At 38.2% G+C, this 23,362-nt stretch overlaps 1 protein-coding gene across 1 annotated transcript; it reads left to right on the top strand.

The window, feature by feature from the left end:
• Positions 1-18,597: 18,597 nt before the first annotated feature.
• Positions 18,598-19,532, top strand: LOC123856384 (olfactory receptor 5B12-like). Its single transcript, XM_045892587.1, is given in 2 exon segments — positions 18,598-19,093; positions 19,096-19,532. Coding segments are annotated over 2 exon segments (930 nt in total). The 5' UTR covers positions 18,598-18,600.
• The last annotated feature ends 3,830 nt before the right edge of the window (positions 19,533-23,362 follow it).

Genomic DNA, 23,362 nt, shown 5'->3' on the forward strand with positions numbered 1-23,362 from the left:
AAGGAAAGAGAATTATAATTTTATCGAGCACCTTTATCACGCCAGATTTGTTTCTATAATTCAATGTACATTATCTCCTTAAGATTCACAACAGATGTGTGAGCAGTGAATCAAATTTCCCATTTGACAGATGGCAAAACCGAGGCTCAGATACGCAGGTGCTAAGTGGCAGAACCAGTATTTAATCCACTCTATTCGGGGGGCTCTACATGTCTTCTACTGTACCTGGACCTTTGCACTGTCTCCTATTTCTCAGATAAGGAAACAGGTACAAAAGCCTTAAGTAGCTCTACCTAAGTCATGTTGCTAGAGTGGTCATGTCAAGGCTCAACCCAGATTTCCTGGCTCCCCCTCCACAACACCAACTAGTTCTGCTCAGCAGGCTCAGAATCTGTAGGACTGCGGTCGCCTTTTCCAAACATGGTCAGTAGGATGCCATTGCCACTTAGCTCGCAAAACTCTTCACCAAATATAAAACCAAAAATGTAGGCCACCTGCCCATGTGATTGTATCTCATAATTCAGAACTAAAAATAGCTCTCTGCTTGCTTGGCCTGTTTATAAGATATTAAAAGCTCATATTCAAATTCACTCGCCTCCTGGATTAATGTCAAGATTATGGCTTTCCAGGTTTCTTTCTCTCCCTGCCTCTATCTCATCCAGCAATAAGTGGATTATGCTTGACCATGTTATTTTCCACATGAATTACTAAGCGCTTATTTTCATAGATGAATTTCATGGCCTTATTCTCTTTGCTGTACCGGCAGAATTCACTTCTGAAGGCAGAAGAGAGGAGTGGTTAAGGGTGCAGGCTCTAGAGCCAGATGGGGGTTAAGGCTGTATATTCTTGGGCTAGGCGCGCAGACTTTGTCTTAGTTTCCTCATCAGTGAAATGAAGACAAAATAATACCTATTTCCTAGGATCGTTTTGAGGATTAAACAAATTAATTCATGGCCAGTGTTTTACTCCATTTCCAACACATGGAGAGAGTGCACGAATAAGAGAACTAAAAACAAAAATCAACAAAACAAAAAATCACCACCACCTGGCATGACTAGTTTGTCCCAGTTAGCCTGGGACTTTCTGGATTTCACACTGAGAGTCCCAAGTGCCAGGGACTTGGCGGTCCTGGGCAGATTGGGATGGTTTGTTACTCTATTCCCCATCAGTGAAACAAACAAAAGTTTCTGAATTATTCCTTTACTTGCCAAGTATGTATTTTTTTTTTTTGAAGATTTTATTTATTTATTTGACAGAGAGAGACACAGCGACAGAGGGAACACAAGCAGGGGGAGGGGGAGAGGGAGAAGCAGGCCTCCCACTGAGCAGGGAGCCTGATGCAGGGCTCGATCCCAGGACCCTGGGACCATGACCTGAGCTGAAGGCAGATGCTTAATGACTGAGCCACCCAGGCACCCTGCCAAATATGTATTGATCATGAAGACATTCCAGAGGTTTTAATGGTATCTGAAAGGTAAACAGAACAAAATGAGTCCTCACAGGATGCTCAAGCTAATGAGACAAAATCACGAAAGTAGGCGTATTCTGTATGGCTGAAAGCTGGCATGAAATATTCAGAGTATAATCCTGAAATGCCTTACTCTCAGGGTACAGTTTGTAGGAATTTCATGGGTTACACATTTCTATCTAATAGGGATTTTTTTCCCCCAAACGCTAATGCTGTGGGGAGTTGGGGAGTCAATAGATTTACATAGGAAAATGTACTTCTGTAGGAGTAAGTTAAACAGCTTTCTTTACTGCAATACTTCTCGGCATCTTTAATAGGCTAATGAACATTGGACTCTCTAGGATGAGGGTATTTTAAGTACTGTTTCCAACTTTTAAAATTGTGATAGTACAGAATTTTTTTTAGGACTTATGGAATGATACCACTGTTGCATAGAGCTTTGACAGAAAGAAAATCTAGATAGCATCTGGTAGTGACCATAGAAATCTCAGAGGAGAGAGAAAGGCTCCAAACCCCAGCTCCTCATAAATGGCGCAGGATTAAGCATTAATCCTGACAGACTGAGCTGTGGTTCTTAACCTTCTTTTTTAGTCCGAGAACCTCCAATTTGATGAACACAGAGGATGAACAGAGGATCAAAGGCCTCAATTCAGAGGCTTGAACTTTGCAAGAACATACCAGAGAGATGTTATGTTTCCTTAGGAATAGCAAAATCTTGTTCTCTAAGAGAATTTTGAGCTGTTGTATCAGCAGGAATGGGGGGGAAAAATCCACAAAGACTGAAATGAATTCCGACGCAAGAAAAAAATACTCAGGTGTTGAGTAGCATAAAGTATCGTGGGGATGCACAAAAGCAGTACTTGCACAAAATATAGTAATCCCTTTGATATACTGAGCGCTTGATATTATGTGCGTTACTTTAATCAGCAGCTAATTTCCCCTAGTAGTTTAGGCTGTAGCTTCTGAGATCAGATTCCCAGTTTCGAATATTATTTTTGCCATTGCTGGTGATGCAACCCTGGGGAAATTACTAGAATCTCTCTTAGCCCTAGAATTCCCATCTATACAGTGGCGATCATAACAGTATCTTTTTCATGAGGCTTGTGGATGTCACATGACCTAATTCTTGCAGCCTCGTGCCAACTCATAGTAAAGCTCAGGGAACATTAGGTATTATTATCAATATTATTATTAGGTGGATACTATTATTAACTATATTGCGCAGAAGAAGCAACTGAGGACAAGCGTGATCCGTAGCAGATTAATCTTATCAACCACACTCACCTCCGAGATAACCATCATTCATTACTGAGGAGGAACTGAAAGGCAGTGCCATATTTTTTAAAACATATTTTAAGCGATGCCTCACGTTTTTTTTTTTCTCAGAAGAAATATTTAAATAAAACAAAATAATGTACTTGGGAGTCTTCTAAATTATTTTTATCCTAATCACCACTTACCTATGTGAATCATATTTACATGTTTGCAAATCATGTATTTATCTATATGAATCCTATCTGGACTTGTGTGGCTTCTCTCCTTGGGTCAGATATGCCTTGAGAGTGTCTCTACATTTGGGGGACACCCAGAGTTGTTCTTAACAAGACTTACATAACCTTAGTCATTCTGCACAGGCTTCAGCATCCTTGATCTCGCCTCTGTCCAGTGACATGGCAGAAGCAAGAGAGAAACACCAAGGGAGGGAGGGAGAGAGGGGGGCGGGGAGCCACTAAAACATCAACATCCTGTGACTACTTTAAGTTGGAAGTGAGTGCCTGCCTTCCTTCCTTCCTTCCTCCCTCCTTCCTCTTTCTTTCTCTCTCTCTTTCCTTCCTTCCCTTCCTCCCTCCCTTCTTTCTCTTTCTTTCTTTCTCTTTCTTTCTTTCTCTTTCTTTCTTTCTTCTTTCTTTCTTTCTTCTTTCTTCTTTCTTTCTTTCTTTCTTTCTTCTTTCTTTTCTTTTCTTTTCTTTTCTTTTCTTTTCTTTTCTTTTCTTTTCTTTTCTTTCTCCTGTGGTGGTAAGAACACTAACATGAGATCTACCTTCTTAACTTTTTCAGTGCACACTACTGTATTGTTACCTATAGGCCCTGTGTTGTACAGCACATCTCTAGAACTTCTTCATCTTGTATAACTGAACCTTTATCTCATTAGGCAGCAATTCCCCATTTCCCCCTCCCCTCAGCCCCTGGCAACCACCAGTCTCCTCAGTTTCTTTGAGTTTTACTATTTTTGATACTCTGTGTAAGTGGAATCATGCAGTATTTGTCCTTTGACTGACTTATTTCACTTAGCATAGTGTCCTCCAAGTTCATTCATGTTGTCACATATGGCAGGAATCTCATTCTTTTTTAAGGCTCAATAACATCCCATTGTATGTAGAAAGCACGTTTTCTTATATCCATTCATCTGTTGATGGACATTTGGGTTGTTTCTGTATCTTGACTATTTGTGGACAACGCAGCAATGAACATGGGAGTGCAGATGTCTTTTTGAGATCCTAGTTTCAACTCCTCCAGATATATACCCAGAAACGGGATTGCTAGATCATATGGTAGTTTTAATTTTAAATTTTTTGAAAAAAACCCATACAGTTTTCCATAGTGGCTGCATCATTCTGTATTCCCACAGTGTAGTAGGGTTCCAGTTTCTCCACATCCTTACCAATACTTGTATCTTTTGTGGTTTTGTGGGTTTGTTGTTGTTGTTTTGTTTTTCGGTCGTACTAACATGTGAAGTGATAGCTCATCGTGGTTTTGATCTGCATTTACCTGCTGACTAATGATGTTGCATAAAGCTGGAGGCCATTTTTTATGTTTTCTTTGGAGAAATGTTGATTCAAGTAGTTTGCCCATTTTTTAATCTGGTTACTTGGTTCTTTTGCTATTGTGTTGTAGGAGATTTTTATATATTTTGGACATTAACTTCTTTTTTTTTAAGATTTTATTTATTTATTTGACAGAGAGAGAGACAGCGAGAGAGGGAACACAAGCAGGGGGAGTGGGAGAGGGAGAAGTAGGCTTCCTGCCGAGCAGGGAGCCCGACGTGGGGCTCGATCCCAGGACCCTGGGATCATGACCCGAGCTGAAGGCAGACGCTTAACTGACTGAGCCACCCAGGTGCCCCAGACATTAACTTCTTTTGAGAAAGATGTTTTGCAAATATTTTCTCCCATTCCTTTGGATGTCTTTTCAATTTTTTTCATTGTTTCCTTTGCTGTGCAGAAGCTTTTTAGTTTAATATAGTCCCATGTGTCTATTTTTTGTTTTGTTGACTATGCTTTTGGTGGCAAATCCAAGAAATTGTTTCCAAGACTACTATCAAGAAGTTTTCCCTTTAGTTTTCTTTGAGGAGTTTAGAGGCAAAGAATAGAATAGTGATTGCCAGTAATTGGGACAAAGGGAAATGGCATGTTTTCAATGGGTACAAAGTTGCTTTTCAATAGGTACAAAGTTTCTTTTATGCAAGATGAGTAAGTTCCAGAGATCTGTTATGCAACATAATACCTATAGTTAGCTGTATGGTATTGTGCACTTTAAAATCCAAGAGGAAGGGCCTCTTGGGTGGCTCAGTCAGTTAAGCATCTGACTCTTGGTTTTGGCTCAGGTCATGATCTCAAGGTCGTGAGCTAGAGCCCCGAGTCGGGCTCAGTGCGGAGTCCACTTGAGATTCTCTCTCTCCCTTTCCCTCTGCCCCTCCCCCAGCTAAAAAAATAAAATCTAAGAGGAAAGATCTCATGTTAAGTATTCTTTTTTTTAAAGATTTTATTTATTTATTTGTCAGAGAGGGAGAGAGCACAAGCAGGGGGAGCGGCAGACAGAGCAGGCAGAGGGAGAACCAGGCTCCCTGCTGAGCAAGGAGCCAGATGCCAGGACTCGATCCCAAGACCCTGGGATCATGACCTGAACTGAAGACAGATGCTTAATGACTGAGCCACCCAGGCGCCCCTCACGTTAAGTATTCTTAAAATGAAACAAAACAAAACAAAAAACCCACAAAAGAACACAAGGACATTTTGGGAAGTGATCAATATATTTAATACTTTAGTTGTGGTGATGTTATCATGGGTGCATGTAATGTCCAAACTCATCATGTTGTATACATTAAATGTGTACAACATTCGTATCTCAATTACACCTCAGTGAAGCTTTAAAAAAAGATCAGGGAAGGAATCTCACATTTGTCAAATATTGCCTCCCACTAGGCATCACTCTTGGTGCTTTACATTTTTTTGTTTTATTCAATTTTCATAAAATCTTTATAAAATGTATGCTATAATTCCTATTATTTGACTTTGTAAAATAAAATTTAAAGGTTAATCTTTTTAAAGAGGTTCATGATAAATAGAAGGAAAGGGAACTTGTGAACAAATAAATGTAGGGCAAGGGTATTTTTTTCTTCTTTTAAATTTAGTTTGTGTAATTTTGCATAATGAGAGAGAGTGAAATATAGTCAAAATCAGAAGAGAAGGAATCAGTCCAGAGAAATGGAAGATGTTCAAGAAAGAGGGAGTCAATAATGGGGCAAAGTCACAGAAGAGATGGGAGTAGATGAAAGATCATTTTCTTACCTGGGACTAATCAAAGTAAAAATTGGTAAATTCCAATGACATTTTTCAAAGTGCTGGAACAAACAATCCTAAAATTTGCATGGAATCAGAAAAGACCCTGAATCACCAAGGAAATGTTGAAAAAGAAAAACAAAGCTGGGGGCATCACGTTGCCCGATTCCAAACTATATTACAAAGCAGTGATCACCAAGACAGCATGGTACTGGCACAAAAACAGACATATAGACCAATGGAACAGAATAGAGAACCCAGATATGGACCCTCAACTCTATGGTCAAATAATCTTCGACAAAGCAGGAAAAAATATGCAATGGAAAAAAGACAGTCTCTTCAATAAATGGTGCTGGGAAAATTGGACAGCCACATGCAGAAGAATGAAACTCGACCATTCTCTAACACCATACACAAAGATAAACTCAAAATGGGTGAAAGACCTCAATGTGAGACAGGAATCCATCAAAATCCTAGAGGAGAACATAGGCCTCTTTGACATCGGCCACAGCAACTTCTTTCAAGATACATCTCCAAAAGCTAGTGAAACAAAAGCAAAAATGAATTTTTGGGACTTCATTAAGATAAAAAGCTTCTGCACAGCAAAGGAAACAGTCAACAAAACAAAGAGGCAACCCACAGAATGGGAGAAGATATTTGCAAATGACACTACAGATAAAGGGCTGGTATCCAAGATCTATAAAGAACTTCTCAAGCTCAGCACCCAAAAAACAAATAATCAAGTCAAAAAATGGGCAGAAGACATGAACAGACACTTCTCCACAGAAGACATACAAATGGCTAACAGACACATGAAAAAATGTTCATGATCATTAGCCATCAGGGAAATCCAAATTAAAACCACATTGAGGGGCGCCTGGGTGGCTCAGTTGGTTAAGCGACTGCCTTTGGCTCAGGTCATGATCCTGGAGTCCCAGGATCGAGTCCCTCATCGGGCTCCCTGCTCAGCAGGGGGTCTGCTTCTCCCTCTGACCCTCCGCCTTCTCATGTGCTCTCTCTCATTCTCTCTCTCAAATAAATAAATAAAATCTTTAAAAAAATAAAATAAAATAAAATAAAACCACATTGAGATACCACCTTACATCAGTTAGAATGGCAAAAATGGTCAGGACAAGAAACAATAAATGTTGGAGAGGTTGTGGAGAAAGGGGAACCCTCTTACACTGTTGGTGGGAATGCAAGTTGGTACAGCCACTTTGGAAAACAGTGTGGAGGTGCCTCAGAAAATTAAAAATAGAGCTACCCTACGACCCAGCAATTGCACTCCTGGGTATTTACCCCAAAGACAGAGATGTAGTGAAAAGAAGGGCCATATGCACCCCAATGTTCATAGCGGCAATGTCCACAATAGCCAAACTGTGGAAAGAGCCGAGATGCCCTTCAACAGATGAATGGATAAAGATGTGGTCCATATATGCAATGGAATTATTATTCAGCCATCAGAAAGGATGAATACCCAACTTTTACATCAACAGGGATGGGACTGGAGGAGATTATGCTAAGTGAAATAAGTCAAGCAGAGAAAGTCAATTATCATATGGTTTCACTTATTTGTGGAACATAAGGAATAGCATGGAAGACATTAGGAGAAGGAAGGGAAAAATGAAGAGGGGGAATCGGAGGGAGAGATGAACCATGAGAGACTATGGACTCTGAGAAATGAACTGAGGATTTTAGAGGGGAGGGGTTAGGGGGTTGGGTTAGCCTGGTGATGGGTATTAAGGAGGGCACGTACTGCATGGAGCACTGGGTGTTATATGAAAACAATGAGTCATGGATCATCACATCAAAAACTAATGATGTATTGTATGGTGACTAACATAATAAAATAAAATTTTTAAAAAATGCCAGTAACTTAAAAAAAAAAATTGGTAAAGGCATAGTTTGGTGTGGTAGATAGTGGGAGAAAATTTGAGCGAGCCCATTTTATTCCAACAAGACCAAAAGTTCATCTTTTGACAATGAAGGTTTAAGGATGGTTTGAAGAACTTAAGAAAAATGGTAATCATTCCTATCAGAAACAAGAAAAGGAACCGAATGAGGATAAAGTAGCCAAGCAAAAGTGTTTTTAAAATAGATTTTACCAGATTGCTTTACCAGGGTTAGAAAGGAAAGCTTTGCAGACTTATGGTTTGAAATTAGATAGATCCAAAAGGGTGGATTATTCTGAAATAAGAAAATGTGAAAGAATCTTAAGAGCCATGTTTTCTTAGGTCCCAAACACCCTCAATTACAAAACACCTCATCAATTAAATGACAGCTGTAAGTGATAAAATAAAATAAAATAAAATAAAATAAAATAAAAAATACTCAGTGACTTGCTAAACATCCAAACGGCCAACATCCAAACTCGCTGTCTAATGTCAGAGCTTGTGTTCTTTGAAAAGCATATTCTTCACTTCTTCTGAATGGTCATTGCCAGATGAAGGTGTATGTTTCTTGGCATTGGGGAGCAGTTCAATCCATCTCTCCAACTCTAGCATCTAGCCTGAATAAAGGAGATGGTCAGGAAGTGCTGGAATTAATATGTGCAGTCACATGCCCCTCCAGACAACTGGACAATATTGGTTCTCAGTTGAAATGCTATGGAGCCTTCCCTTGCTCGCTGCCCTGATCTATAGATGTCTTCCAAGATATGTATTTGTGGCGGCTTCTGCTGACATATTTTTATAGTAGAAATAAACCCTCAATTTAGAAAATGCCTGAGAGGTGAAGAAACTCCACCAGAATTTGCTGTTGGCTTTTTCTTCTTCTGGACATCATGGATAAACTTCATGGGAATATCATGGCTGTCAGCCTGAGTGGATCTTGTCTTAAGACATTTCTTTCAGGTCTACTCTCTGATTTATGCTGGACTAACTTAGTTCCATTGTAGGGGAAAAAGTTGCTTCTTCTCCCTTTTCTGTCATCTGAGCTACACTCTGCAATTCATTCCATCTCTTTTTCTGAGAGAGAAGTACTTTTTACTCAAAGAATTATATTGTGTGGGTGCTCATGTATTGAATGTCAAACATGGTTGTATGAAAGTATGCACTGCATGACTTGTGATGGTAAATATCACCATCAATTGCTTGTCTTTTATACTCTGGGCAGTGTAATGACAATTCAGGGATGAAGCTAATCTAGGAGATTGTGGGTTTGAAGCAGTGTTCAGCAAAGGACTCTTCTTATATGAGGGTGGGGAATGTAGGTTTATTCAGATCATCCTCTTCGGTTCATCACAATCTGAGTAAATCATCCTCTTCGGTTCATCACAATCCGAGTAAATCATCCTCTTCGGTTCATCACAATCTGTCTTAATTGGTCTTTGCAAGCCCCTCTATCTTATTATTTCACCACTTTCCTCCTTAATTTCAACCAACCCCCCTCCCCCATTATCTTTTCTGTAAAGGCAATAATGCTAATATATTTAGATATATGCTTTTCTTGAAAATGATTTGGTTTTATTGCACCTGTAGGCTTTAAATATACAATATGCTATAGATCTCCTTTTTTCATAGTTTTAAAAATTGAGATAATTTGACATACAACATTGTGCAAGTTCAAGGTGTACAAAGTGCTGATTTGATATATATTTATTTATTACAATATGATTATGACTGTAGTGTTAGCCTATAGCAAATCACATAATTATCATTTCCTTTTTATGATGAAAACAATTTAGATTTAGTCTCTTGGCAACTTTGATGTTTATAATACAGTACCAGAAGAAGAGGAGAATGAGAAGAAGGAGAAGGAGAAGAAGACTTTGCAGTTGATTGGGATTGGATTAGAGTACTTCTCACCACCTGTTTGGGTGATATTTCAGCCTCCCTTACAATCAGACTGAAAATGTTCTAATTGATGTTTACTTTTGGATTGTGGCAGAGACATGCTTGAGACAAGTGCATGCTTGTGATATAATTTGTCTTTCTAGGCACAGAAATTCCCTTGCAAATATGCTAGGATGTATGGATTGGTCCCAGCTAATGGCATATATATCCCATGCATTTTTATCCACACTCTGTCTTCTCATCCACAGAAATCTTTGGAGTCACGAGGTATAAGAAGGCTGGGTCTCTCTTTACTACTTAGAAATGAACCACTTGGAAAACCACACAGCCTACATGTAATTGTAAGAAGGCCAAGAAATAAAATTTCATTTGAAGTTGTACCATATGCATAAGAGGAAAAAAGGATCAGTGTTTGAGGAGAATAAAGTGGAGTACCAGCCCCTTGCCAGCTTTTAGTCCCAGTCAGGTGATGTGGTTCAGAAGTCAAGGAGCACAATAGATGCAAGGACATTTACTGCCAATGGGAAAGATCAAAAAAAAAGAAAGAAAAGAAAAACTCCAACCTGACTTATGTCTCTGTGACTGGTTGAATGCCTCCAGCCTGTGTTTCTTTTCCTGCTCTGATGTCCACATCATCTGCTGCCAAGAATGTTGGTAGCCTCTTTTTCTTTATTTTTGAGAACAGACATGTAGACTAGAGAAGAAATAGCCGCTCACACACCCATGACTTTCCTTCGCAAGTTCTCTCCAATCTTGGTCCCTACAGGCAAGATTTTAATTAAAATATTCAGTCCATGAGGCATGGAGCTGTAGATGTACTCACAAGAGAACTTGTTCCCTGAAGGCTCCACAACAGTGTCATCCCCTTCAAGACATCAGTCACTAGACCCTTACGTCCCAATCTGGCTTTATTCAAGCTCACTATAGTGGGAAAACCTGGTGCCCAGGTTTGTCTGTTTTCTTGTTTTATTTTAAGAAGTTCTTTTGGGTCTCTGCTGGAGCCCTTTTCCGTCACAGTGATACTGATGTGAGATATGAGTCAGAACAACCTGGGATAGGACTCTCTGATAACAAGAGTCAGTTTTTATACAGGTTAAGTGATTCACTAAACATTTCACATCCTCTGTCTTATTTCATCCCCAAGCCACTCTGGAAACCATCGAGGGTGGGTATTACTAATTCCATTAAAAGGATATAGAAAGTGAGGCTGAGTGAGGTGAAGGAATTCTTCTTTTTCCTATCTGAAGCATGAAATCTGGAATTTAGGACTTTTGTGCCTTGACATGTGGTGCCAAGTAATCCACTCATGGCCAGAAATGTGTATCCAAAAAGTTGACATGACATAATTCAGAAGGTATAAACCTCCAGTTATAAAGCACATAAGTCCTGGGGATGTAACATACAGTATGGTGACTATAGTTAATAACACTCTGTTGTATATTTAGAAGTCACTAAGAGAGTAGATCCTAAGTCTTCATCACAAGAAAAAAAATTTTGTAACTAAGTATGGGGACGAATGTTTACTAGACTTCTTGTGGTGATCATTTTGCAATGTATACAAATATTAAATCATTATGGTGTTCACCTGAAAGTAGTATAATGTTAGATGTCAATTATACCTAAATAATAATAATAATAATAAAAGGTAATTCTGGACTCAGCACAAAGAGGGAGCCATAATCTGTATTTCTTGCTAAATCATTATCCAATCTCACCTCATAAGGATGTTGATTGTTTTGGTGCTCTGACTGGAGGAGAAAAAACTGGTGGAAAGGGATTGGGATTGCATCTTCTTAAGGTAGCCTTAGGGATGGGGGCGCCTGGGTTGCTCAGTCATTGAGCAGCTGCCTTCAGCTCAGGTCATGATCTCAGGGTCCTGGGATTGAGCCCCGCATTGGGCTCCCTGTTCGGCGGGAGGCCTGCTTCTCCCTCTCCCACTCCCCCTGCTCGTGTTCCCTCTCTCGCTGTGTCTCTCTCTGTCAAATAAATAAATAAAATCTTTTAAAAAAAAAAGGTAGCCTTAGGGATGGTTGAAGCTTACTTAGCATAACTTAAGGTATAGCAGAAGCCATGTAGTCGCTTTTTTAAAATTAGAAAACGAGTGTTTTGTATGATCAAATAATTAATACCTGAAAAGGAATATATGTAATGTATATTAATTTATGAAGCATAATAAAATAACACTCATGAATCAAGCTGAAGAACTAGAACATTAACAATGTTTATAATTGCTGGCATTTTACCTCATTTGGAAAAAGAAATGTTATCATCGTATCGTTAAAAAATAAATAAAACAAAGCAATTTGAGGTTGTAAGTTTTTTAATTATTCAGATAGCAAGCAGTGGAACTGTCTTAAAACGAGATCATTTGGCTCCACTTCCAGTGTTGTTTTCACTAACTCAGTAATCTGTTACACAATGCTGCAAATATTTAAGGTGAATTAGATGAAACAATAATTCCTTGGATCCATTTGGCTTGTTTAATGGCAGAGTCCGTGTCCTTATCCCTCATATTTATGTCCAGTTGGTGCCCTAGAGGTAATGATTTTTGCATTATCAAAGGGAATTAGTATAAGTAATGTGAATATATTCATAATCTCCCTTAACAGGCAGAGCTGGATTCCCCATAAACATTTTATTTTTAAAATGTTTTTTATTTAACAAATTTGACATGTTGCCTTTTGTAAATTTAAGGTATTTAATTGCTGGTTGTGTAAGGTAAGTTTTTGTTGCTCTCGTTGGGGTGTTGTCCCTTGGGGGGTTCCATGAGTGTGGAACTCCCTTCCTGGTTTCCATCCTTAAACCTAGCAAGCCATGAAAATACATCGAGGAATGTATTTCACTAAGTGAAAGAAGCCAATTGGAAAAAGCTACATACTGTCTGATTCCAGCTGTGTGATCTTCCGGAAAAGACAAAACTATGGAGACTACTGTGTTTTCCAGGAGTTGGGTGGAGGGAGGTATGAGTAGATGGAGCACAGAGGAATTTTAAGGCAATGAAAATACACTGTATGATATTATAATGATGGATACATAGCATTATACATTTATCTAAACCCACTGAATTTACAACACCAAGAGTGAATCCTAATGTAAACTATGGACTCTGGGTGATGATGATGTGTCAATGTAGGTTCTTTTGTAACAAATGTACTACTCTGGTGAGGGACGTTGATGATTGGGGAGGCTGTGCATGTGTGAGGCAGGGGGTATATGGGAAATCTCTGTACCTTATTCTCCATATTGTTGTGAACCTAAAACTGCTCTAAAAAATAAAATCCATTAAAAGTTTAAGTCAGAGATACATAAAATGTTCATGTAACATATACATTTCATGAACTTTATATACACATAAGGTTATATATAAACAATATACATATTAATTTATAAGTGTATGTTTATATATTTCTGTGTATATATGTATACATTTGTATATATACAAAAAACCTTATATATATAAATTCATAAGTATATAGTCTCTCTCTATACATATATATGTATAATCTCTCTATATATGTATACACACACACACATATATATATAGATAGATAGATATGGTAAACTCCCAGAAATAGAACCAAAATAGTGCATTGATATCAAAACTCTCCTTGATTCCATCATGTTCCTTCCCATGAAGTAAATAGTATTTATAATTACATGCTTATTCTACACATAATTACATATATGTGGCATTTCATTCTATATGTAGTTATATATCTCTTAGAGTGTTCACTCACTTAGTGTCTTCTCCATTAGACTTAAACACCATGAATGCAAGAATGATGTTTATTCTGCATGGGTCTGTATTCCCATGGCTCATCATTATGGCTGAAACACATTTGGGATCAATAAACAGTTGAATAAAATGATATTTCTTCTCAGTGGTACAAACATTTAAGGTGAGTAAATTCCAGGGGTCTGTTTTCTTGTTTAATGACAGAACCCATTATCTCCATCCTTCAATATCTACACAAATTGCAGCCCTGGAGTTCATGGTATGGCTTGATTTCCACATTATCGAAGAGAATTACTACAAATAATGTGAATTTACTGATGACCTCCCTCAACAAGCAGAGCTGGATCCCCATAGACACTTTAATCACTTCTTCCCTAGTTAGGTGAGAAAGTGTTCTGTAGCCCTCATAGGGTTTTTGTTCCCTGAGAATTCCATGATTTTATAACTCCTTCCTGGTTCTCACTACTTAACTTTTCAAGTTCCCACATGACTCTATGTGGCTTCATTTTAGAGGTAGCAGCCCAAGAACCAGACTCACTTTGGCCATTCATTCATTCATTCATTCATTCATTCATTCATGTGATTTGTTAATGGTTGTCTAGTAGCAATAATAACCTTCCCCCAAACTGATCTTACTAAGAGCATGCAACAAGGTCTAGGGAAAACAATCCCAAATAATAATGATGTTGGCTGTGATTATGACAATCACCCCTTACAAGTAGAAGGCATTTTAGAGATTTTCTCATTTTCTTATCACAGCAGAAGTTTTCAGGGAAGATGGCATTGGGGCTAACTTCTTATTATTCTCATTTTATAAATGAAGATGACAAAGCTCAAAGAGGTTAAGTGATATCTAAGAAGCGTGAGCAGAAGATCCAGAACTAGAATTCTTATTAGTTGATTCCAAGGCCAGTAGCATTTTTGTTTTCTTCAGTTTCTTCCTCCCTCCAGACAACTTTAAACATTTTGGCCAAACATTAAAGAACATTGCAATAAGGTGTTCACTTTCTTTCACAGCCTGAGTTTCTGATTTGTTTCATATGTGAGGTCCACTCACATATGAAGGCGCTGGACTTGCACATTGTATTATTCAGGGAATAAGGTAAATTTATAAATCTACTAGATCAAATCTACTGTCTGCATAAATTTGCCTAGATAGAGGTAATTAGGAAAATGCATCAAGGAAGTGATTTCTCCTTTGATTTATTGAAAGATTGGGTTGAAGGTTTTGAATATTTCTTGTATCTGTTTTACGCAATCAGGGATTATATGTCTCAACACTGTAGAGGAACTATTAGAACATATATATTTATCATGTTATTTAAAGTATTTCGATCTGTTTTCTCTTTGAGGGAATATGATAATATTTGTTATTTTGACTAATTTCAGAGTTGTTAAGAGGATCAAATATAAAATGTTATTATATTCTGGCAGTTCATATGATATCTAAGAAGAGAGAGAATGAATGGAGAACAATAATGAGGGAAAAATTAGGGTTAGTAATCAGCTATAAAATCCACCAAAATGGAGATGTGTAAAGTCACACAAGACATATTATAGAAATGAGTAAATTTAATCTCAAATTCTAATTCTGCCACTAAAGACTTAGCTGGGTTGGGCACTCAATTTATTAACTATTACATGGACTGCCTAATGACTGTAGTGTAAATGATCAGCCACCATCACAGAGTTCTGAGCAAATGAGAAAAAAACGCTCTCTCTTGGGATGGAGAATGAGAACAGTACATAGTATTCATCGTTCATTTATGTGTCTCAGAGCACTAGGTATCCTGAGGTCAGGGAATGAGTCTTGTTCATCACTGTAAGCCTGGAAATTAGGCATACACCCTGGTACACCAAACAGACTTAATTGTTTTTATACAGGGAATGAAGGAATGAACAACATCCAGCACTTTATGTGGCTTATTGGTTGGTGTTACTAAGAAGTCATGTTCCTTTTTAACTGTGAAGAGTTTTTGAGGGGTTGAAGTAGGTTGCAAATATTTGTAGATCCACTTATTATTATTCAGCTAAGATCCAGAAAGATAGGTTATTTGCACAAAGTTCACACAAACTGGTAGGTATATCTGATTCCCAAGTTTGTGCTTTTTAATTCTCCACATTGACTTCCGATGATAGATTTAGTCACTTAATCAGTCATCAACCAGTCAACCAAATGCATTACTTTTTGCCCCGTTTAGTTTAAATGGTAAAAAATCAAAAGAGTATTTCATCATGTAAGGAGCTTAAACTTCAATTCAGAATGCCTTGTCTTCAAATCCCTGCTCTGCTACTTTCTTCAGCCACAAGCAAGTAACTAAATGTCAGAAACCTTCAGCTTCCATACCTGTGAAGTGGGGATAATATCTCACACAATACATGAGGATTAAATGAGGTAAAGTAGCACAGCCCCTAAGTTGGTGATGGGCACAGAGCAAATGCTCAATAATTCATACCTATAACAGCTAAAGTCATTATTAATCATGACTTCCACTTATACAAAATGATAAATTATGATAAATTTTTTTTAGAGTGGGGCACCTGGGTGGCTCAGTCGGTTAAGCAGCTGCCTTCAGCTCAGGTCATGATCCTGGGGTCCTGGGATCGAGCCCCACGTCCGGCTCCCTGCTCAGTGGAGAGCCTGCTTCTCCCTCTCCCTCTGCCTGCCGCTCTGCCTACTTGTGCTCTCTCTCTATCTCTCTGTCAAATAAATAAATAAAATCTTTAAAAAATTTTTTTTCTTAGAGTAACAAAGTGATGAATTCGATTGATTATAATGACATAGTTATGTCTAAAGAGGTAGGAGCTGAGGAAGACTTCAGGGAAGCTTTGGAACTTGTGTTATTCTTCGAAGAATACATGAGATTTTGTGTCAGAGGCTGAGGACATTTTGTCAGGAAGATTGCATTTTTTAATTTGTACTGAGCACCAACTATATGGAGGTCCATTCCATCAGAAGTTTCCATCTGTGGAACAAAGAGTGGTAACAGGTCAACAAATGCCTCGAAGAACCATTGTAGTTCTTAATTTCTTTCCAAAAGATTAAAATGAGTTATAACTTTCTTTTTCCTCCAGGAAGATGTTGGATTAAAACCTAAGATTTCAGATGTGGAAAAGAAAAGTTGGTAAAAAGTTTTGAAGTGATTCCTAGCACACTGTTGTTGTTTTTCCAGAATTTGGGAAATCTGTATCTATGCTATCAAATGAGCAGTTTTTTTAAGGAACCAAGGGGGTATCCTCATCACCCTGCTCTGTGTAAGTGGCCCTCTTATACCACTAGTAACAGCAGTGAACTCTGTCATGATTCTCAACTGCCCGAATTGCCTTCCCAACCCCTACCCTACCTTGAGACCCATAGGACTAATCTCATTATTATATTTAGCTCTATGTCACTCATCGTAAAGCTGAGGATTGTCATCTAAGCCCTCAACTGCTACAAAATAATGTATGTACATCTCTGCATATCCCCTTCACTGACCTTGGCTCCCACTCCTGCCCAACTCCTGAAATCATTCCACTGTGCCTTCTGGCATTTATAGTCATTCATCAACATGACCCGATACATACTTAAACTCTCCTCTGAAAGTCTCTTTGCCTACTTGGTCTGACTGAGTCCAGTGTCCTGGGGCAGTAGTTTTCTCTCCCACATTCCCCTTACCCACTGAATCTCATCATCCTTTCGACCTTGTAAACATTAGAATACTCTGATTTTTGTCTGTCTGTATGTACTCTTTTCTTTGATGGTGTGCATTTAATATACGTGTGTCGAACCATTAAAAATTGCCAGCATAGTTCAAATTAATATAATCTGAGGCAGCCAGACCTCTCCTCAACTCTGGATTGCATACCAATTATTTATACAATGCTCTACTTGGATGGCCAAAAGGTATCTTGGACTTGATTAAATGATTTCTTTCCCCCTTTCCCCAAACACCTGCTTCTTTTACACTATTTTTTGTATCACTATACAAAACTTGGAGTCAACGTGGACCCCTCTCTTTCTCTCATGTCCCTTTTTCAATATATCAGGAAATTTGGTCAGCTCTACTTTGGAAATATATCCCAAAGTGGATGGATTTCTCATTGTCTCTCGCACTACCATCTTGGTTCAGGCACTCACCATCATTTACCTAGAATATTACAGTGGTATCCTAATTTTTCCAGCACCTTCCATCCTTATTATGTTAAATTCAATTACCAACAGATCTACAAGAGTGACCTTTTTAAAAAAGAAGTCAGATTATGTCCCCTTTTGGTCTAAATCCTTTTATTGTTTTCCAATCTCACTCAAAATAAAAGCTTCATAATTTAATGTAGTGTATGGCTCCCCCCTGCTCTACCTCTCTCACCTAAACTTTCCTTCCCACTGTAGCCTTATTGGTTTTGTTGCTGTCCCTAGAACAATCTCAGCATGTTCAAACCCTAGTACCATGTATTTGTCGTTGCCTCTGCCTGAAATGCTCTTTCCCCAAATATAGACTCACTCCCCTAATTCCTTCATGTGTTTGCTCAAAGATATATTTTAGGCTAAGGACATGCTTTATTTAACTATCTTTTACTAACATATAACACTGTTCTTGACACAATGGACAAGACAAAAAAAAGGTCAGTTGAAGCAAAATTAACTCACTTTCACATTAATTTTACTAAGCGATTCTAGTTTAATACAAAGAGTAATTTGTGGTTGTTTTGTAAGGTTTGACTTGGGAGTCTGAGCTGTTCCAACTGGCAACAACTCTGGTGACATTACTTAAGTCCTTTCTTTTCTTCTTTTTGCCTTAATTTGGTCTTCTATGAAGTTAAGAGATTGGGATGCATTATCTCCAAATCCTTTTTCTGGCATGTTCTATAATGATTTAAGATTGCATTTTGTTGTCACAACCATGCTTTAGTTCTAGAACATCCTGAAAACAAATTCTTGCAATACCGAAGTAAGACACAGAGTGGACATGCAGACTAATTTCACGGAATCCACTCCGTTTATAATTCTGATTCGATTTTCTCACTGCTTCAGGGCAGCTGCATAATTCCCAACTGACCCCCATGGATAACAGTACAGAAGTGACTGAGTTCATTCTTGTGGCGTTAACCAATGCCCCCGAGCTGCAGATCCCCCTCTTTATCATGTTCACCCTCATTTACCTCATCACTGTGGTTGGGAACCTGAGTATGATGGCACTGATTCTCTTGGACTCCCATCTCCACACTCCCATGTACTTTTTCCTCAGTAATCTGTCTCTGGTGGACTTTGGTTACTCTACAGTTGTCACTCCCAAGGTCATGGCTGGATTACTTATAGGAGACAAGGTCATCTCCTACAATGTTTGTGTCACCCAGTTCTTTTTCCTTGTAGCCTTTATCACTGTAGGAAGCTTCCTCTTGGCCTCAATGGCTTATGACCGTTTTGCAGCAGTGTGCAAACCCCTGCATTACACCACCACCATGACGACAGGTGTGTGTGCTTGTCTGGCCATGGGCTGCTACGTCTGCAGTTTCCTGAATGCCTCCGTCCACACTGGGAACATTTTCAGGCTCTCCTTGTGGTTGATCACTTCTTCTGTGATGCTCCTCCTCTTCTGGCTCTCTCATGTTCAGACATCTACATCAGTGAGATGGTTATTTTTTTGGTAGTGAGCTTCAGTGTTCTCTTTTCTGTCTTGGTCATCTTGATCTCCTACCTGTTTATATTTATCACTATTCTGAGGATGTGCTCATCTGAGGGACACCAGAAGGCCTTTTCCACCTGTGCCTCCCACCTCACTACAGTGTCCATCTTCTATGGGACGGGCACCTTCATGTACTTACAGCCCAGCTCCAGCCATTCCATGGACATGGACAAAGTGGCATCCATGTTCTACACCATGGTCATCCCCATGCTGAACCCAGTGGTCTACAGCCTGAGGAACAAAGAGGTCAAGAGTGCCTTTAAAAAGGCTGTGGAGAAGGCAAAGTCTTCTACAGGATTCAGATTTTAATTACAAAGAATCTACAATAAGTCACTTTCATCCACCTCAGATCTATCTAGAGAAAATATTTACCTGTCCAGCCCACAAATTTCCAATTTCTTATAGTAATTTTCCCGGATATTGATTAAGTTTACAAAGTTTACACATCTTTGTTTACAAAGTTTACATATCTTTAAAAATATATACCTAAGAATAATAGGTTAAGAGGAATCACCCATAACTCTGAAAAACAAACTGAGGGTTCTAGAGGGCAGGGGGGTGGGAGGATGGGTTAGCCTGGTGGTAGGTATTGAGGAGGGCACATTCTGCATGGAGTACTGGGTGTTATGCACAAACAATGAATCATGGAACACTTCATCTAAAACTAATGATGTAATGTATGGGGATTAACATAAGAATAAAAAAAAAGAGGAATCACCCATAAATATGTTCTTATCTTAAAAATTCTTCTTAATAAACATGTTCATCCACACTCCCACATGAACATGTATACTCACAGTATGTTTAAGCCCACGCACACACATAGATAATTCATGAGAAACTCATGAAATCCACACACACACCACAGAAGGAAAAATTAGTTAAGACATACATGAGATAGGTCTGTTGTTATAGTAGAATTTAAAACAATTATTTTGGTGTCTGAGAACACATTCTTAACATACATAAATAGTTGACTTAATGGAAAAAATATATATATATGTCTGTGTTTTGTTTTTTTTTAAGTTTTTTTATTTATTTGACAGAGAGAGAGAGAGAGCACAGGCGGGGAGCAGCAGAGGGAGAGGTAGGAGCAGGCTCCCTACTGAGCCGGGAGCCTGATGCTGAGGTCCATGCTGGGCTTGATGCGGCTCGACCCCAGAACCCTGGGATCACGACCTGAGCCAAAGGCAGATATGCTCAGTCAGCTGAGCCACCCAGGCACCCCATATGTCTGGTTTTTAAGAATTACTTTTACTTTATCTTTTTGCATATGAAAAAGCAATATGTTTTATATTTAAAAAAATTAAAGTTTATAAAAATACTTCCAAAATTCCTTGAATGTAGATTTATTACTGATTCTTTGTCTGTTCTTGTTTTTAGTAAAAATGCAAGCCATAAGAGCCTCTTAAGTATAGGGAACAAACTGAGGGTTGCTGGAGGGGATGTTGGTGAGGGGATGGGGTAAATAGATGATGAACATTAAGGAGGGCACTTGTTGTGATGAGCACTTGGTGTTGTATGCAAGTGATGGATCACTAAATTCTACTCCTGAAACTAATACTACACTATATGTTACCTAACTTGAATTTAAATAAAATCTTGATAGCAAAAAAAAAACCAAAAACATCTTTACATGGGCATTTATTTTCCTAGCCAAATTTCCATATTAATGAGCCCTATCTAGAAATAATATGTGTATATGACAGTTAAATAGAGAAAACATATCACACAATACAGGAAAAAGGATGACAAGGCATATTTTTTTCACTTAAATAAAAATGTAACACTGTTTAAAGTTTAAGCACCAAGAATTACAAAAGTATTAACAACTTACATGTATGCAATGCTAGGAATTTGTTAATGTACAAATCTGCTAAAATTTTGAGTCTCGCTATGTCAAAAATTCTGAATCTGTATGTATGTCCATTTCTTTCCCCTGATTTAGGGAGTTTTTGGCCATTATTTTTTCAAATATTCTTTCTGCCCCTTTCTCCCCTTTTGAGACTCTCATTAGGTGTATGTTGGTACTCTTGTAGCATCCCACTGTTCTTTGAGACCATTTATTTTTCTTGATTTTTTAAAAAAATTTCTTTTTTTCAGGCTGGATGTTCTCAACTGACCTATCTTAAAGCTTACTGATTTTTTTTTTTTCTGTCACGTTCCATCTGCTACTGATCCACTTATTAAACTTTATATTTTATTTATTTTTCTTTTCAACTCAAGAATTTCTATTTCTGTTATTAAAAATAATGTCTATATCTTTATTGATATTCCCTATTTGGTGAGACATTGTTCTCATGCTTTCCTTAATTCTTTTTTTTCCCCCTTAATTCTTTTGACATGGTTTCCTTTAGTTCTTTGACCACATTTACAATGTCTTAAATCTTTTCCTCTTAAACCCAAGGTTAGCTCAAACTTCAAAATCAACCAATGTAATTCACTATATTAATAGACTCAGGAATACAAATCATATAATCATCTCAATAGATGCAGAAAAGCCTTTGACAAAATTCACCATGTATTTATGATAAAAATTCAGCAAACTATTAATGGTAGAGAATTTCCTAAACATAATAAAAGACTTCCATGAAAAACTTAGAGCTAACTTCACACTTCATGGTGAAAGACCGAATGCTTTTCTCCAAGATTAGAAATAAGGCAAGGATGTCCCCTCTTAAAACTTCTATCCAACATCATGATAGATACCCTAGTCATTACCCTAAGGCAAGAAAAAGAAAAACATGCCACTTGTAAAATTAACAAGTCAGGAAACGACAGATGTTGGCGAGGATGCGGAGAAAGGGGAACCCTCCTACACTGTTGGTGGGAATGCAAGCTGGTGCAGCCACTCTGGAAAACAGTATGGAGGTTCCTCAAAAAGTCGAAAATAGAGCTACCATATGATCCAGCAATTGCACTACTGGGTATTTACCCCAAAGATACAAAAGTAGGGATCCGAAAGGGTACGTGCACCCCAATGTTTATAGCAGTAATGTCCACAATAGCCAAACTGTGGAAAGAGCCAAGATGTCCATCGACAGATGAATGGATAAAGATCTGGTGTATATATATATACAATGGAATATTATGCAGCCATCAAAAGGAATGAGATCTTGCCATTTGCAATGACGTGGATGGAACTGGAGGGTATTATGTTGAGCGAAATAAGTCAATCAGAGAAAGACATGTATCATATGACCTTACTGATATGAGGAATTCTTAATGGCAGGAAACAAACTGAGGGTTGCTGGAGTGGGGGGTGGGGTGGGAGGGATGGGGTGACTGGGTGATAGACACTGGGGAGGGTATGTGCTCTGGTAAGTGCTGTGAATTGTGCAAGACTGTTGAAATCTCAGATCTGTACCTCTGAAACAAATAATGCAATATATGTTAAGAAAAAAAAGAAGAAGGTAGCAGGAGGGGAAGAATGAAGGGGGGGAAATCGGAGGGGTAGACGAACCATGAGAGATGATGGACTCTGAAAAACAAACTGAGAGTTCTAGAGGGGAGGGGGTGGGAGGATGGGTTGGCCTGGTGATGGGTATTGAGGAGGGCACATTCTGCATGGAGCACTGGGTGTTATACGCAAACAATGAATCATGGAACACTACATCTAAAACTAATGATGTAATGTATGGGGATTAACATAAGAATAAAAAAATTAAAAAAAAAAAGAAAAACACGCCACTTGGAAAGGAATAAATAAAATTCTCTCAATTCAGAGAAGATACGGCTTTCTACTTAGAGAAGAATTTGGCAAAAAACTACACAACTAATAAGTTTATTAAGTTCTGAAGAAACAAAGTCAATATACAAAAATCTGTCATAATTCTATATAATATTAATAAACATTTAGAAATTGGAATTTAAAAACAGTACCACTTGCAACAGCACCAACATCATGAAGTCCTTAGGTACAAATTTTGCAAGATACGTGCAATATAAAATGCTGAAAAATATAAATACATAGATTAAATAAATCAAAGCAGATCTAGATACATGAAGAAATTTACCATGTTCATGGATTGGAGGACTAGATAATTTAAAGATGTCTGTCTTCCCCAAGCTAATCAACAAAATTTGCATCAAAATCCCAGAAAGAATTTTTGCAAAATTGGCAAGCTCATTATAAAATC

Source organism: Mirounga angustirostris, unplaced genomic scaffold (assembly GCF_029215605.1).
Source record: "Mirounga angustirostris isolate CCGP_5_RB_7025 unplaced genomic scaffold, mMirAng1.0.hap1 SCAF_13, whole genome shotgun sequence".
Taxonomy (NCBI): domain Eukaryota; kingdom Metazoa; phylum Chordata; class Mammalia; order Carnivora; family Phocidae; genus Mirounga; species Mirounga angustirostris.